The 17439-nt window shown below is 57.4% G+C and overlaps 1 protein-coding gene across 1 annotated transcript; it reads left to right on the top strand.

Annotated features, from left to right (window-relative positions):
* Nucleotides 1-202: 202 nt before the first annotated feature.
* Nucleotides 203-16109, top strand: TNS4 (tensin 4). Its single transcript, XM_057406061.1, has 13 exons — nucleotides 203-370; nucleotides 5635-6231; nucleotides 9515-9932; nucleotides 10118-10548; nucleotides 11361-11447; nucleotides 11933-12052; nucleotides 12304-12396; nucleotides 12636-12713; nucleotides 13045-13116; nucleotides 14226-14394; nucleotides 14829-14897; nucleotides 15116-15142; nucleotides 15650-16109. Exons 2-13 carry the CDS (start codon nucleotides 5757-5759, stop codon nucleotides 15777-15779), a joined length of 2169 nt encoding a protein of 722 aa, XP_057262044.1. The 5' UTR covers nucleotides 203-370; nucleotides 5635-5756; the 3' UTR covers nucleotides 15780-16109.
* Nucleotides 16110-17439: the final 1330 nt, after the last annotated feature.

Raw genomic sequence — 17439 nt, 5'->3', positions numbered from 1 at the left:
GTCAATGGCAGCATCAAACCCTCAGCTGCTGCCAGCAGTTACCTTGCCCTGCACCAGCTGAAAGTCCTGAGCAGCTCATCCGGGTCGCTCTGCCTCGGGCTGTGCTGTGCCCATGCGCTGGATGCTCCAGCTGTATCCCATCCCCTGGATCTTCCCTCTTGCATCCCACCTGGCCAGAGCAGGGCTGCACCCAGTGCACAGAGGGGCGGCGAGCGAAGCTCAGCCCAGGTGGGAGGGACTGGGCTCCCATTAAATCCAAGGCTCCCAGAGGACCGAGTCCTTCACGGACCCACCCTTGTGCTGAGTTTAAGAGCTCAAGGTGCTGTTGGAGGTGTTGCTGCAGGAGAGGGGACAAGCGGCTGCAGCGCAGGTATTGCTGAGTGCTTGCTTCAGGGGCCGTATCTGCCTTTCCAGCTCTCTCCTTCCATCCTCCATGCTAATGTTGTTTGCAGCTTGTATCCGTTCCTCTCTTCCATCGCTCCTCTTTCTTCTTCTGCTGCTTTGCATTTAACTGGTGTTTATTCCTGTGCCTTGGGAGAAATCTGCTGCAGAGATCTTGAATAAGCCAAGACATGGTTGTTCCTGCCTGAACAACGCTGCTGGCTGGCAGAGAGACCAAGGGCTGTTTATCCTGGGTGGGGAATGTTGCTGGATGTTCTGTGGGAAGTGCCACGGGCTTATGCTTTTTGCTTGGGTAGAGGGTTGGGGCTTTCCTCAGTCTTCAATGGGTTTTATTCGGTAGCAATTGCCTTTCTGATTCACGCAGAGCTTGAAGCTTTCCCATGATGTTTGCTGTACCAGTGGTGCGAGGTGCTCCACTCACTCTGAAGTGAATTCAGCCCATATCAAGGAGGCAATGAGAGCACGTTCTGTGTGTACACAGGGCTTTGTGGTGTGGTGAAGTGTTGAGAGTCCAAGGCAATCAAAATGCCACGTGGTAGCAAGAAGTCAGAGGCAGTGCGTTGTCGAGGTTATTTGGTATCACTGTACTTTCTTAAGCCACTGGCAGTAAAGCCACAGCACGGTGGCTCGGGTCAGTGTCAAGAGATGCTGTGAAACCACAGCTAAGGTCCTGGGATCCATCCTTGCCTAAGAGAGAAGCAGAACATCAGGGTCGTCCTGTGGAAGCTCCAGCCAGGAGCACTGCAGACACAGGGCTGCGCAGGCAGATGTATGGGCAGGAAGATGGATTTCTGAGGAGGGGAGGAAGAGCATCGAGTCCCACCTTGTGCTGTTTGTCCCTTGCACCACAGAGAAGAGCATGGAGCATGGTCTGTGGCTTCATAAGGTTTCAAGCCCTGGGGTGCAGTGCTGTACACTTGAGGGGATGTGCGTGGGGGAGAGCTGCTGTACGGTGTTCTTCTGGAACACTGAGAACCTGCAGAGCCTCTGTACAGCAGCTCCCATCCTTTCCATTCCCTTGGCACCTCTGAAATGCAGGGAAACAGCTTCCCTAACGCTGCAGCTTCCCTTGTCATTATACAGCCTAATGTGGGAAGGGAGGTGAGATGTGCCTGTGGTATCAGAAGGGAGCAACCCAGGCTGGTGCTCCGAGGAGCTTGTTGGTGTGACTGAGAGCTCTCATATTCCTGTAACTCATCTCAGATGCTCCTAGGATTAGCTAACTTAGTCTAATTTTGGACACACACCCTCCTCCAAAGCTCCTCTTGCTGCCCAATGCTCTTGCTTCCCGTGCCCACTGCCCAGCCTGCAAAGAGCTGGAGGCAAACCCCTCCTGGCTGCGCTGGGACCTCTCCCAGGGATGGTGCTTGTCTCCTACCCAGACAAGCTCTTGCCAAAGGGGAAAGAGCCATCCTGAGAGAGGAAAAGGGAACACGGCAGCGGGAGAGGAGCAGTTTCGACACTGCAAATAACCCTCCTCATCCAAAGCCCTGGAGACCCTGTCAAGCCTGAAATGTTGCTAAACAAGGATGCGCTGGGGCTGCTGGCAGGGGATCGCTGCAGGAGGTTGGCTGCTGCTGCCGGGCTGTGTTGCAGTGCTTCTCCCTGCCCCAGCAACAAGTCCCCCTTTGGCAATGGCCACACGGATGCTGCCCCATCGTGGGGCTCCGGGGGCTGATCGAATACCAAGAAGCTGTCAGGGATTTCATAAAGGCTTCTTTTGGCTGCTGGACCTCCTAACTAGTTCTTGTTTGAGCAAGGAGGGAGCTGGCTTTGTCTGACCGTCACCCCTCTCAGCTGCCTCGTGCTCCAGAGGTGCTGGAACCCGCTGTAGCTGGAGGTATATTGGTGTTTGCTGTGCGATACCGCTGCACTCCCTGCTCTGTGGGCAAAACACAGCATAACCATGGGAACCCTTATCCTCTCCCTCATCAGCACGACCTGCTAATCCAGGCAAGTCACCCTGCAGCCCTCCCCGTGGTTAAACTGGGTGTAATGAGCCCTGTAAATCTTGGGTGTCCCAGCAGCTCCTTCCACTCTTCCTGGTGCAGCTGGGTTTGCTGTGCTGGGGTCTCTGAGCAGACGGGGAACAAGGCTGTGTCCTGGCTCATACTGGGTAGAGCTGGAGCTGGGGGTCTCGCTGTGCTCCCACCGACGGCGCTTTGCTCTATGGGGGATCCATGGGGCTCACCACACGTGGCCGTTGGCTGGGCTGGGCTGTGCCTAGAGGGCTTGGCAAAGGCAATGGGCTGTTAGGGAGCACCAGGGTGTGCCTGGCACAGCCCTGGCCCAAGGGCACCCAGCTCCCACCTCCTGCAGCCCCACACGGGTGCTCCCGTTCCAGCCCCAGTGCTGGCAGCCCCTTTGCACATCGGGGGGGGGGCTTTGGGTTATCACAGCAGGGTCTGCCCCCCGAGCTGGGCTGGAGGAGGCGATAAGGACCGGGGTTACTGGGCTGAATCCTGCCTCGCCAAGCTGGGTGTCTTGGTGGGGTAAGCAGCTGCCCCGCCAAGTGCCTTTATAAGCGTGTCCGTCTAAGCCTTCATCTGAAGGGGGATTCCTTTCCGCAGCCTGCTTCCAGAAGCAGGAGCTCTGTAATTTCCAGTCTAGATGTGTTCATGGCAAGCTTATTTCCATTTCTGCCTGTGCTGGCCTTGTCTTCGCCCAAACAAATGCTCTCCTTCCCCCCGAGTTTCTGTGCAGCCAGGGAACGCTCTCAGGCTCAGATGAGCTCCCAGCCAAGCCCTGCAAGGCACGTCTGCAGCACTGGGTGAACTCTGCCAGGGCTGCGATGCTTCTGCTGCAGCGCTGGTGCATTGGGCCCCACAGCACAGACATGCCATGGGCTGGTTGTGAGCAGCCACCTTGTCGTTAACCTCCTTCATCCCAGCCCTTTGCTTTGGCTCCTCCGAGCCCAAGAGCCTGCATGTGAGGCTCAGGGCTCTTGCAAGGAGCCTGGGAGGGTTTAACCCAGAGAAGGGAAGGGAAATGAGGTTTGGAGGCTCCTTCTGGCACGAGACGGATCAAAAACTCAGGGCAGGAGTACAAGAGAGGAGGGAAACTGTTGCGTGCATGCTCCTGGAACCCCCTGACAGTCCCGGTTCATGCATACTGCACGTTATTTCTGTACCTACTTAAATTAAAACCAGCCTTGTCTTGCGGACGCTGACTGGAGCCAGGCAGTTCTTGTCCCCGGGGGAGAATCCAATTTTCACTCCATCTCACTTGTGCTTTTGACCTGGAATGACTCTTCTTTTTATACTCGACAAACGCTCTCCGCAAGCCTTGCGCTGCGCTGCACCCCTCGCAGCATCGCCTGTGGCACCCTGGCACATACGTGCTCCAAGGCAGGGAACCAGAAGCAGGCAGAGCGTGGACCTGTGCTGATGGCAGCTCCCCTGAGGTCCAGCTCTTCCCACCCGTTTTCTGGTAGATCCCAGCTGGCACTCCATAGGGATAACCTGCTCCAGGCTCTGGTCATCTCCCATCAGGATGGGACAGAGCTGGCTTGCAGACCCCAAATGCCTGGAGGGGCTGTGTCTGTCCCAGCTGTAGTATTGGTTAGCTCCAACTCAGAGATGCCATGTGCCTGGCTGATTCCCAGCTAAAGGCACAGCACTTGCCTCCCAGAGGTGCTTTCCTTCCTGCAGCACAGGTCTTGGTGCAGGACACGTCCTTGTCCTGAGCCTTTCTTCTGCGCCAGCCTGCTGGTCCTCTAAATAACATCTCTCAAGAGGCCCAGGAGACACAGTGGGGTCTGGGCAGGATTCTAAATGGGGCTGAAGTATTTATTCGCTTCCTGCAGTCCTTAAAAACCTCTCCTTGCTCTTTAGAGCGTGTTAACGGGGGTGACTCAGCCGCTCACCCAGCAGACAGCAGCAGTGCTTTTGCTTCTAACGCACTAACCTCAGCGAGCGTGTGCTATTCTGGGTGTCTCTGCAGCGAGAGGAGAAGCTTCTCCAGGGTTATAGCATTCACCGAGGGCAAAGCCAGCCTGCCCTGGGCCACCTCGCCCAGCGCAGCAGTTAGTCACCGCTCGGCAGACATGACGTACGGCGCCAGCCCTGCCCACGGCGCGATGGACCCACGGCTCTGCCTCTGCCCTGTGACTCCACAGTTAATCACCCCGAGATAGGAGAGCAAATAACTGCTTCGAGGCTGATGCAGGAAAGGACAAATACCGTGATAAGCGCAGCCCACTGCTTGTATGCATCACACACCAGCTCCGCACAGGGCACGCAGGAGCGAGCCCTGAGCTCTAGCATTAACTCCTGTCAGCGAGCCTTTGGCTCTGACTTTGTGGTCCCCACCGGTGCTGCCCTCCCTGAGGACCGGAGAGGATGGGCACGTTCCCATGCATCTGGCATCCTGGGAAATGTACTTGGCTTTGATGTCCAAGCACCAAGACGCCGGGGTTTGGCTGCCCCGGTGGGTAGGAAGGGGGACAGGTTTATTTTCCTCCTCCTAAGGCAGAGTGAGGCTCCCTCAGCACGTTGGTGGCACTGAGGTTTGCTGACTGTGCCAACGAGCAGGAGGGAGAGCAGCAGCCAGAGGGGGACCCCACTTGTTTGCAGATCAGTTGCACGACTTCCCCCACCTCCAAACAGTGTCTGAGAACCCCCCCAGAGGAACCCAGCTCCTGGCATGGGTCTTTTGGACTGGAGACTTAGAGAATACTTTCTATCTAAAGCAAAGCCAGGGAGTATGCCGAATTTAATAGCAATCGGATTCCTAGAGAAAGCAGACACATACACAGGCTTCCAGGGCTCAGCTCGCATTGTGCCAGCCAAATAAACCCTCCAATTAAGTGTACACCCACTGCTCTGGCAGCAGCTCCATCCCTATGGCCCACGGCAGGTCTGACCTGCGTGGTTCCGGGCTCGTTGTCTGCTCCGGGTGGCTTCCAAGGGTCCCCCACTGCTGTTGTTGGAGTCATCCTTCATTCCTGCCCAGGAAAATAAGCAGCGTGCAGATGGAGCGGAATGCAGCGTTCAGGCCTTTGATTCCTGACAAGCTGTTGCGAATTAATCCCCCTTGCACTTGCCCGGATGCACGGTGGCGGCGGGCGCAGGGGCTGGAAGGGGGTGGAAAAGCAATAGGGGATGACTTGTTTGCTTATGAGCTGAATTCCAGCTTTGCGCTCCAAATCCCCGTTTTCATAGAGTTTTCCGCTGCAGTCTGCTCCTGCCCGGGGCATGCCTGTGTAACCGCTCCTCTCTCTGCATTCCTCAGATTCTTCTGCTGCTTGAGACTGGAGTGAAGGGGTCCGAAGTCCTTGGCGGAGAGAAGGAAGAGGGGAGGACGAGGAGGAGATTTCCCTTGGACTCTAAGCCATCAAAGCGGGAAGCCAAAGCATGTCCCAGGTCATACGAAGCCACGTGCTGCGCGTTGGACAGACTGTGTGCGTTTCCTCACGGGAGGAGAGCAAGAGCTTGCACCCAGCCGGGTACCAGGGCTGCTCGGCGCTGCCCATGCAGTGCCCCTACTACTCCACGGAGGGCTGGGCTGACCCGCCGGCCATGGTGCACACCAACACACGCCTGCTGCCCCATGGGGGGCTCTACAGAGCCCACCCTGTGTTTGAGCACATGGCTCCAAAGGAGACCCCTTTGGAGAGAGCGCATCAGCCAAAGGAGGAGGAGAGCCCCGGTGCGGATCCGGAGGCTCGCCTGGGGTCTCCTACCTTGGACATAGAGAGCCTCAACAGGATGATCCTAGAAATCGATCCGACCTTTCAGCCGCTCCCGTGCAAGCCAGCGCAGGATGCAGTCCAAGCTGCTCCTCAGGGTGACACTGCTGCCACCAAGAAACAGGATCCAGAGGCAATAGGTGAGGCAAAAGGTGCTGGGAGTGTGGTGGAGCTGGTGCAGCTCAGAGGTAGTGAAAACCATCTGCAGGAAGAAGCCTTTAATTCAGCCTGATCTTTGTTCCTCTGTGCTTGGGGAATCAGTTCCCATTAGAAATGGGGCTTGTAGCTGGTGGGGAAAACTCCTAATCCATGTTATTGCCATCAGTGATTAGGGACAGGCATTGACCCTGGATGTGATGTGCGGACGTGCTCCCCCTTGCAGCAGAAGTCTGGTTCTACCCAAGGGCAGCAGAGCCTTCCTCCGGGTCATACTTGACCCGCGGAAGCACAAGGACTTGGAGCCGGACTTGCAGAGCCCTGGGCTAAGGTACCGGTCATTGCCCAACCAGCCCATTTACAGGTTCCAAAGTCATTTTGCCAGGGAGATTCTTTTTCCAGAGCCCCTGTGCTGCTCCAGCAGCACACCTGGTGTATAAGAGGCAGAGCATCAGCAGCACACACCAACCCCCTCTTCCTGCTCTCATGCTTGGGTGCCTTACGTGACCCCTTGTGCAGCACCCCTCTGTCATCCCAGCAGTCCGGAGCCCTGCTCTGTGTGCTGCTCCTGACCCCAGCACTCCTGCCTGCGGCTCCTGTGCAGTGTGTGAGCTGCTCAACAGCCTTGCGCAGCGTGACACGTGCGCTGCACGCTGCTGCAAGCGCTGTGCTGCGCCTCGGGGCAGCTCTGCCATGTGTTTGGGTGCCTAAAGATACGGTCTCCATGCTTCTGGAAAGCTTTTTTATCTGTCTGTGTCTTTAGAAATAGCCTGACAGTCTGTCCCCAGGGCTGTTTCCAGAGGAAAGGCAAGGGAGAGGATGTTAAAGGCATTGCCATGGGGCTCGGCTGATTGTGGAGCAGAGGCATTCCCGCTTCCCACTCGGATGGAAGGGGCGGCCTTGTAGATAAAGTACTGTGGCAAAGGGCAAGTTCAGCTCTTGGCTCCTCAGCCTGGCTGCAGAGGCCTTGGGATGCCCCCCCCAGGCATCACTCGAGGGCTGGAGTCCCCAGCAGCCCGCAGGTATCGGTGTCGTGCCCGTGGGTTAGAGCATCTGGCTCCCGGTGTGGAACTGAACATCTGGGAATCTGGCTCCGGATTCATGGGAAAAGCCTCGCTTCAGCTTTCTTTTTCTTCTAACAGCTCTCCTCCTGTCTAACACAAACTCCCAACTGCTGCACATCTCGCATCACCACCTCCTCCTGCCCAGCCTTGTTCTCATCTCTTCACCTTGTTGGGCTCCTGCCTCCCTTTCCTCCCCTTGGCCACGCAAGGGAGGCCCCACAACACCCCCGAATCACTTCCACACCCTCCTTTTCTGCCTGATGCTCTTCCTAAGGTTCTTTCTTCCCTGCAGACACAGTCACTTGATGTGGCAGGAGACTGACAGTGCCCTGAGCCCATGAGAGGGGCTTGTTCTGCTCTAGTGGAAACCATGAGGAGGGGTTTAACAGCACAGCTGCTGGAGACACATTGATGAGAGTCACCAACTCCCTCTGGTACTTGCTTGCTCCTGCAGAAGGGGACAGCATCCCAGCTCGCGTGACAGCTCTGCTCCGTGCTGGTGACACTCCTGCCACTCCTTGATGCTGAGAACCTTGCCAAGGTCTTGAGCAAATATTTGAGCTCTATGATAAGCAGGAGCGAGGGCAGCAAAGCAGCACTCTGCAGCGCACAGATGCTTTTCGGTTATTTCTTTAAAGAGCAATTAAAATCCCCATTTCTTTTCCCCTTTTGAGGGCGACATTGACAAGAAGCACCCAAAAGAGCTTCTTGTAAGGGTTTGATGCTGACACCAGAACCGCCGGGCTCCGGAGGAGCTGCTGCTGCCTGCCCATGGCAGGAGGCTGCAGTTCCGGCTCCTTCCTGCGCATGGTCCAGCCGCATTCCCCCTGGGAGCAGCCTGACCCAGCGCCTCCTCGGCAGCTCTCCTCCGGCTCTGCCCATCGGATCCCACGCTGGGATCAGAGCGGAGAAGGGGCTCAGGGAGTAACTTTTGTACAGACTTGTGCTCTTCCTGCTCCCCCAGCTTTATGCCCTAGAGGTCTGCTTGTTCCTTGCAGGAAACTGGGGCTGCAGCGCTTGGCGTTCCAGGGGCAGCCGCTCTGCCCTGGCCAGCAGGTCCCAGCACACCATAAACCATCAGCTGCCAGGGAGCTCAGGGCTGGCAAGAGCAGCTTCTCATTGCTGCAGCAGAAGGGTTTTTCTCCCTCCAAGAAACACCTTCAAGAAGGGGGAGCTTTCCTGAACTCCATGGCAGGGCAAGAACCAGGAGCTGAAAACAGAGCCGGGCACGTTCAGACTAGAAAGGAGCATGCTTGAAGCAGTGGAGGTGATTAAGCACTGGAACAGCCTCCCTGGGGAGGTGATGAGTTCACCATCACTGCGAGCACACGAATCAAGCCTGAGTGTCTCTTGCTAAAAGACATCTTCTAGCTCAGACAGCTTGTTCAAGGCACACAGGGACTGATATGCACCATGGGCAGCCAGCACCCCCTTGTCCCGTCCCTGAGATCGCACTGAAGGTCTGGGAGCAAGCGATGCTCTGCTAGATGCAGATATTGGTGAGCAAAGAGGGGGTAGGAGATGAGGCAGTGCCTTGCCTGCCCCAAGCATGAATGGAAGAGCACGAGGGAACCCACAGCAGGGCACAGGCGCAGAAACTGCCTTGGAAATGAGTACTCTTGTGCAGGATGGGAGAAGGGAAGGGTGAGCAGGTGCCATAACTGGCACCTACAGCCTCATGGCTTCCCTCTGCCTGGCTGCTGGTGCCCCTGGGGACCAAGGAGCCACCCTCCCTGTGCTCAAATGGGTGCGCAGGGCCCCGTGCCTGCTGCCGTGGGCACCCTCCAGCCCGGTGCCATCGCTGGGGGAGCAGCCGCATGTTTTTCTCTTGAGTCAGGTACAAGCAGAGCTGCTGCCAGAGGAAACACCCTGCTCTGGCTGCAGGTCTCTGCAGGCCCCGGTGCTGCAGTACAGGATGGGGGGGGTCTGCGCAGTCAGACCTGACTGTGTGTATCCCCCCTCCCTGCCAGCACTGGGGGGTGTCTCTGTGGCTTGGGGTCTGTGAAGGAATCAAATCAGCCCTCACAGGATCTTAATGAAGACAGCGTTGGGCCATGGGGGTCCTCCCGGGGCGCAGCACCCTGCAGGGCCTGCGCATCAGAGCCAAAATGAATAGCAAGAAGGGACATGTGTGTGCCACAGAGCTTAGCTAACAAACCTGATTCACGCTGAGCTGGTAACGACCTCCTCTTTCCTCCTGCAGACATCAAGTACATAGAGATGACGCCAGGCAGAGCCATGTGTCCCGAGCGGCTGCAGGGCTCCCCCAGCCCTTCGGGCACCCCGTTCTCGAGGTCCCCCCAGGGCAACGGTTTCCTGTCCCAAAAAGGGGGGCTCAGAGGCAACTACAGCACCAGTGGCAGCGTGGTTTTCTCCAGCCCATCCAGCCCCAGGCCAACCTCTGCAGCTTCCCCACCCCACAGCAGCACAGCCGAGTGCGTGGCCGTGCCCCATCAGTGCCGGACCGAGAGCATCTCCTATGGTCCCGGCACCCCCGGCACCTCCCCGGGCCTCGACAACCTGCTGAAGCCAGTGCACGTGGTGAGGGCTCAGCAGAGGAGCAGCCGGGTGTCCGTGCTCTCCACCAGCCCTGGCTCGGACACCAGTTACATCCTTGGAAGGTAACTGGTCTTGGGCTGATGGTGGGGATGGAAGTGGCACGGGGTGGTTATCCCAAGTCCCAAGGTCCAAAACCTCCTTCCTCAGGCTGGGGCTCGATGCCCCACAGGGCTGGTGTGGTCCCTGGGGTGCGCTGTGCACTGCATCCCAGCTAAGCACCCCCCTGCTCTCTGTGTCCCCCTTGCAGCAGCACCTACTCACTCCACAACGACGACTCGGATGCTCACCCCACTGCTTGCCTCTCCGCTGACTGCCCGTCTCCTGCCAGCTCTCTGGGCAGCCCCTGCCCACCTTCCCCAAGCATCACCTCTCACTCGGGAGAAGCTTTTGGCCTGAGTCCCCACCAGCCCAGGGCAGACTCCTCCACCAAAGCCAGCACCTCCCCATCCCAGAAGGGACAGGCCAGCAGCTGCCCCCCCTCCATCCTCAGCTCCTCAGCCGACATCCCGGTGCTGCTGGTGAACGGGTGCCTGGAACAAGGGGATGCATCTTCCAGGCCGGCCAAGGCCCCCCCAGCCTCTGTCAAGCAGGTCCCTGCTCCCACCTGCAGCCCATCCTCAGGGCTCGGTGGCCTGAACACCGCGCTGTCAGCACCAGCACTCTCCTGCAGCCCAGACAGTAAGTCACCTCCCTGCCATAGGGCAGGCCTGAGGGGGGAAGGAGCTGCAGAGCCCAGGAGCTGCCAGGAAAGGGGAAGCAAACACTGTTCTCTACTCTGGTTTATCCATGGGTCATAGACATAAAGGACAGGAGGTCCTTGCTGGGGCTGGAGAGCCTCGCTGCATCTCCACCAGGCTGCAGAGCTCTGCGGGGGTCCCCAGCTCTTTGCTGATGAGCCTGCATTAACCACGGTGTTTTGCTCGGCAGGCAGAAACACTCGGGTCCCCTCCAGGAGGTGCGGGTACACTTATTTATAGCACCTGAGACTGCCAACCACAATTGTGTTGTTTCATGCTTGTCTGTGAGCCCAGAGCAGTTTGCTCTGGAGGGCATCTAAAGATACCAGAGCTCATAGGGTCCCTCATTCAAGGGTAAACACTGGGGCTATTGTTCTCTGGAGACCAGCAGAGGCAGCCCTCAGGGCAGAGGGTTTTAATTGGGACCCTTATGGGAATAGCAGGAGGGCTTTGTGGGTCAGATCCTCAGCCCGTGTAAATCCCCATGGGCTGGTAGACTTGTGCAGATGGGCACTGCTGGGGGATTCCATGTGCTGCCTCCCTGCACTCCATCACAGCCTGCCAAGAGAGATAATTACGTGGGGAATGAATTATTCTGAGGCACAGGGAGGAAGCTCTGCTCAAAAGGATTGAAAACAACAGCCTTCAACCTCGGCCAGCCTGAAAGAGGAATCGCTTTGCCAGAGCTTTGTCCTCTTGGTGATGGCTGCTGTGAAGTCTGTCAGGTCCTTGACGCTGCACGGTCTCTTGCAGGTCCCCCCAGGGCTGGGCAGCCCACCATGAAGTTTGTGATGGACACATCGAAATACTGGTTCAAGCCGAGCATAACTAGGGAGCAAGGTAAGGCAGCAAAGGGTCTCTGCAGGGGTAACCCCTCCATAGGATTGCTCTTGGGAGGATGCTGCCTGTTCCCCAGGCTGGAGCTTTACCCCCGCAGCATCCCAGTGCCCACACTGAGGTCCTGTGGAGACTCAGTGATGGCAATTCAAAGTGTACTGATGCCCACTCCCAGGTCCAGGGGCCCACTCAAACATGGGCTGTGACACAGCCCGTTTGTGATTCCCTTAACTCCAACAGAGTTTCTCCTCCTAATGTGCTGCCACTCAGCATGGCCTGGGCAGGGGCTGACTCTGTCCTGGGACCACAGGACCCATGGGACCGAGCCAGGTCCCTCACTCTGCAGGGGCACCACATCTGGTACCCACATAAGGGATGCCTGTGTCCTCTGCACGTGCTGCTGAGGAACAACTCCCCATGAGAGCATCAGCAACCCGGGGAGGTTCTACCTGTTTAGCTTGGCTGAGCCTCTTCCTGTGCTTTGACAGCGATCCAGCTGCTGAAGGACAAGGAGCCAGGCACGTTTGTGGTGCGGGACAGCACGTCGTACCGCGGCTCATTCGGGCTGGCCATGAAGGTTCTCGTGTCTCCATCCGGCAGCCAGACAGGTACAGGGCTCACTGGGAAAGCCAAGGGTTTAACTGAAACTACTCAAACTGCAGCAAGCTGAGAAGCTGCTCTTGTCTATGAGAGATGCAAGTGGCGGGGTCTGTGCGCGCTCGTTGCACCCCTGTGCTGGGGCTGGCACCGCACTTGTTGCACGGTGGATGCACTGGAGCTGGCAGGGGCAGGCAAGGAAGGGCAGGGGTGAAAACGGCTCCGATGCTGGTGCTGACACTGTCTCCACTCCCGCCTGCAGGCGATGAGAGCAGTGACCTCATCCGGCACTTCCTCATCGAGTCCTCTGCCAAAGGGGTGCACCTGAAAGGAGCCAGCGAGGAGCTGTATTTCGGTGAGGATGCTGCCATCAATCACAGCAGCCCCCAAAAAGCCCCTAAAAGCCCTCAAAAGCAGTCTCCAAACCAGGAACATGGGATGCAGGTTGGAAAACCCACGTGAGACCCCAAATAGTCAAACTCAGTACCCCCCCCCTTCCTTCTGAGCTCCATGGGACACTGTAGAGGGCCTGAGGCACATGGGTGGGAGGTTTTGGGCATCAGCAACCCCTCAACTCCCAGCTCTGTGTTGCAGGGAGCCTCTCTGCCTTCGTGTACCAGCATGCCATCACGCCACTGGCACTGCCCTGCAAGCTCAGCATCCCCACCCGAGGTAGGTGCTTGGGGACAGGAGAGCTGCTCTGAGCAGTCCCCAGCCTGGGGAGGTGGGTGAGGTCCTGCAGTGGGGAGGGGGCTGAACCCCAGTGCCCCTGCAGTAGGGCTGGAGGTGGAGCAGGGACCTGCAAGAGCTGACTTGAGCCCGAGTCAATGGTGACCTGCTTCTGCTGCAGATGGAGGGTGCTCAGCAAAGCTGTGGGGAGCAGGGGACTATTGAGGGTGGGCAAGGAAAAGAGGAGTGGGGAGATCGGAGGAGAGGGAAATGGAGGGTAAGTGGTGATCCAGGGCTCCCTGCGCATCAGTGCCCCTGCTTGTTGTTTGGGCAGATCTTGCTGATGGAGAAGACAGCCCTGACTGTGCTCCGGAATCCACCCTGGCCTTGCTGAAGAAGACTGCTGGTGAGGAAAGGAGCTGGGGAGGACCCCAGGGTAAAGCTGAGCTGGTGATAGCCACAGCTCTGGGCATGCGCCCGTGCTTGGGGCTTTAATCCTTACCTATTAAACAAGAAGCTCTATTTTCTATGGCATTCCTTCGGGCACCATTCACAGCAGAAGCTGTCTTTGCACCAGCACCCATGGGTGACCTGCTGCCAATGTCCCCTCCTGCCTTTATCACCAGGCTGCAGATACCTGCAGGTTTTCTGCACAACCTCAAATCATGGGCTTGCAGGGGAACCTGGTATCTTTAAAGAAAGGAGACTTTTGGTCCTCAGGATGGTGAAAACACAGTTCTTGAGGCCACAAGGCTGAAGAAAGACCCATAATTCCCACAGGTTTAGATAGGCTGGGATTTTTAAGCCTTTCCTAATTGTATTGAACCGATGGGTATTGAACATCTGGGGTTTCTAGGACAGGGATGGGACAGTTGGGGCTGGTTAAATTGCTGATGGAAGGCACATGGAAACAACACAGCAGGATGGGGAAGGGTCTTTGCTTCTCTTCCACCACCAGTACCCCAGGCCTGGGGGCAGAGGCGGGTGTTCTCCAGGTGAGAGCAGAGGATGATGGGCAGGAGGCCATGGGGAGGATCCTGGCGTAGTCAGGAACCACTTTGTTTAGCTGGAAATGCTGGAAAATAAGTTGGCAAGTTGGAAAGTTCAGTTTGACCCAGAGCAGCCCTTTACAGAGCTCAATCAGCCCAAAAAGTCATGTTCTAGGGTTGGCTTCAGCCCTCCGTTGGCTCAGGGTATTTCTGCTTTTCATTAAAGGAAATATGCACTAAACAGGAAAAAAAAAAAATCCCAAACAAATGTGACATTTAGGAACTGGAAATGAAATATTTTGACTTTTAAAACTCTGAGCGCAAAGAATTAAAGTAAACCAAAATAAATTCCTGATGGATTTCTGAGTCACCAGATCTCCAGCTTCCACCAAAACAAACCTGACCCCCGTCCGTGTGCCCGGTGCCGCAGGATGATGCCTGTGACCCCCCCCAAACTGGACCAGCACCGCACACGGCAGTGAGATGCTGGTGCTGCGCTGAGCAGGGCTCTGTGCTGTCCTTGCAGTGTGCAACGTCTTGTACCTCAACTCGGTGAGCACGGAGACGCTGACGGGAGCCCCGGCCATCCAGAAAGCCATCTCCTGCACCTTCGAGCTGGAGACGCTGCCCACACCCACCCTGGTGCACTTCCGAGTGACGGAGCAGGGGGTGACGCTGACGGACATCCAGAGGAAGTAAGAGCTGCCTGGGGAGGGTGAGGATGGAGCCGAGGGCTCACGGGTGGGCAGGTGCAGGGAGAGCTCAATGGGTGAGAGAAACAGAGCTCAGCTGGCTCTGCTCTTGCCTCTCAGGCTGCCAACGGGCTGATGTGCAGCACGTCAAGAGCTGGCCTGCGAGCACAAACCCGTGTCGCAATGCAGGGGCGGACTTGACCCCCCCCTGTTGCAGCGCAGGGCACGATGCTGCTGTGCTTGAGGCAGGAGCAGGCTCATCCCGAGAGCTTTGCCACCATCAGCCTGGTGGCAGCCCCAGGAAATAGGATCCCCCCCCAAACCCCCATCCCCAGCAGCTAAAGCAGTGCAAACAGGGCTTAGTTTTGGAGATACCCGTTTCTTCTGTCAGCTCTGCCCTCCTCTAACACCACGCTCTCCTCCTCCTCCTCCCGCAGGGTGTTCTTCAGGCGACACTACCCCTTGGCTGCCATCAGGTTCTGTGGGATGGACCCTGAGAACAGAAAGTGAGTTATGGGCTGAGGGCTCCCATCCCAGTGGGAGCAGGTCCAAGGGGTGCTCCACGGCTCCTGTATCTGCACCACTTGTAATCCCCACCCACCGGCTGTGCAGCCCCTGCCCCGGGCTTAACGTGCTGTGGTTTAGCTAAATATAAACCTTGGCTTTGCAGCTGATGGGCTGGGTTAAAAACCAGTCTGTGAACCCAATTCTGTTCTCCCCTCAGGTGGCAGAAGTACTGCAAGTCCTCCAGGTAAGAGCAGCCCCAGGGTGCTGGTGGAAACCGGGGGGGGGGAAGATGCTGTCTCTTCAGTGGGTGCATTGCAAAGCTGCGCAGAGCAGCAAAGGATCAAAGCTTAGAAATGAAGAGGGGCTGTGATAAAAGTTAACGTGGTGGCAGGGTGAGACACGGGGCGCATTTTGCTCTGTAGGCTTTGATGAGAGGCTTGGCTAAGCCCAGTTCTCCTCATCCAGCCGTGCAGAAAGCTCCTGCCCAAGCCCATCAGCCTTCCCAGGGTCTTGCTTGCTCTGGGCTCAGGAAGTGAGTTTATATCTGGCTCTACCTTGTGCTCAAGAAACCCTGCACAGCCTTGCCAGAAACACTTCTCCTGGGTCTTTTGCTTCCAAGTAAACGTGATTGGGGAGCGGGCCAAGGTGGAATTGCTGGAGCTGGGCTTTTGCTCTGTGGCTGGGGCTGGTTTGAGCGGATTCCTTTGGATTCCTGGATGCAAACTGAGCAAATCTCTTTCCCTTTTCAAAGAATCTTTGGGTTCGTGGCCAAAAGCCAGACGGATTCGGAGAACCTCTGCCACCTGTTTGCAGAGTACGACGCTGTGCAGCCCGCGTCCCTTGTCATCGACCTGCTCTGCAAGCTCCTGCCGGGCCCATAGAGCACAGGAACCCTGGGACAGCTCAGGCCCCATCGCTCTGAGCTTTCCCTGCTCCCCTTTTCCTGCTTCTAGGTTGCATTTTGGCAACGGCTCGTATTTATATCTGTATTTTTGTTACACACCAGCACGTCAAGAGCCTCGGTTAAAGATTTTCATGCTCTGGTGAGACAAAATGTTGCTCCAGGGACCCTCCTTTTGGGGCATCGCAGGATGGGAGCTGGGCTCCCGTATGGAGCTGCTTTGCCTCCCTCACTGGGCACGCACCATTCCATTGCTCTGGAGCAGTGGAATACTCCGGCTGAGGTCTCTACTGGCACTCGGGGTGTCCAAGCTGAGGCAGGAGCTGAGCTCCTCAGCCCTAACCCCTGGTGAAGCTGAGGGGGGGGTCTCACCCCCCTGCCCACAGACCGGCACCAGGAGGCAGTTTTGCAAATCAAAGCGTATAAACCCCTCAGGCCCTGCTGAAAAGCCCGGCTTCCCTAAGGAGCAAGAAGCTGCCGCATCGGAGCAGCGTCTTCTTGCCTGGCGCCGGTCCCTTCTCCTGCCCCTCTTCTCAAAGCAGCATCAGCCCTGGGGCTGAGGAGCGGATGCTGACGTCTTCAGGACACTGAAACGCTGGGGTTTTGGAAACGGATTCGTGTGACTTCGGGCCAGGTCCTGGGATGACGCGAATTGGCGCGGGGCGGTGCAGCCGGCGCTGCTGTGATTTACACCAGCTGAAGGCTCTGCTCGCGCTGTAACCTCAGCGCAGCGGCTTCGTTAGCACACGCTTACCTGGTGCCTCTGTGGAGGTTTCACTCCGGGCCCTGTGTAACACACCCTGCTCGGGGGGGGATCTTCAATAAAGCAGCAGGGCACTTGGCTCGGTGTTGGCCACTGAAACACGTTACTTCGTTCTCTTCCACGCACGAGCATCTCTGTGCTGCTCATGAGCATGATTCTCCCCCAGCCAGGCAGAGAAGCAGCATCCATCAGATAGAGCAGACACTGGAGTCACTGTGAGGGGAGGAAGATTCTCCTTCTTCCCCATCAGCTTCGTGTCCCCTGGGCTCTTCCCAGCCCAGGAGAGCTGTGACCCCATGGGGTCCCATTGCATTGCACTGCGCAGACCCAGAGGAGCGCAGCTCCCCAAGGTCAAGGAGGGCAGCTCAGCCCCTTGTGCAGGATGGGACCCGCTGCAGTGCACGCTGCAGCCGGCAAGGGGCCCCAGCACCACACTATCAGCCCTGCCTGCCTCCTGCCTCCTGCTTGTGCCCTGCCTGCGCTCTGCCCGGCTGCTGGGAGCCACAGATGAGGGCAGAGCTGGGTGCTCAGGGCTGTTTTCAGTAACCAACACTTCATCGGCACTGCAGTGGCCGCAGGACTCCAGCCCCTGCACCCCAAGGGCCATGCAGCACAGCTCCATCGCGTGCATCGCGATGCTGTTGTGACAGCAGTGACAAGCCCAAGGGAATATGAAGGTCACGTTGACTCCAAGAAGGGGTCACGCTGCTGTCCCCCATCCCTGCCCTGCTCCTTGTCCCAGCAAATCCCTCTCCCTGTTGCAGAAGTCCAGGAGGGTTCATCTTCTGGGGAATGGGGGGGTCAATGCTACCTTTCCCCCCTGCAGGACCATGTGGGATGGGGAGCAGGCCCCGTGCCAGGCGCTGTCTTTCACACA

The sequence above is a fragment of the Pezoporus wallicus genome, unplaced genomic scaffold, assembly GCF_028554395.1.
Source record: "Pezoporus wallicus isolate ANWC-B61680 ecotype Strahan unplaced genomic scaffold, APGP_CSIRO_Pwel_v1 contig_14525, whole genome shotgun sequence".
Taxonomy (NCBI): Eukaryota; Metazoa; Chordata; class Aves; order Psittaciformes; family Psittacidae; genus Pezoporus; species Pezoporus wallicus.
Note: the sequence above shows the minus strand (reverse complement) of the source record. Positions and strands in the feature narration are given on the sequence as shown.

Excerpts from the sequence above, each read along its gene's own strand:
- TNS4 (XM_057406061.1), top strand. The coding sequence starts at position 5,757 with ATGTCCCAGGTCATACGAAGCCACGTGCTGCGCGTTGGACAGACTGTG. Across the intron at positions 10,549-11,360 it reads ACTCTCCTGCAGCCCAGACA|GTCCCCCCAGGGCTGGGCAG; the intron begins GTAAGTCACCTC and ends GGTCTCTTGCAG. Across the intron at positions 12,397-12,635 it reads CAGCGAGGAGCTGTATTTCG|GGAGCCTCTCTGCCTTCGTG; the intron begins GTGAGGATGCTG and ends TCTGTGTTGCAG.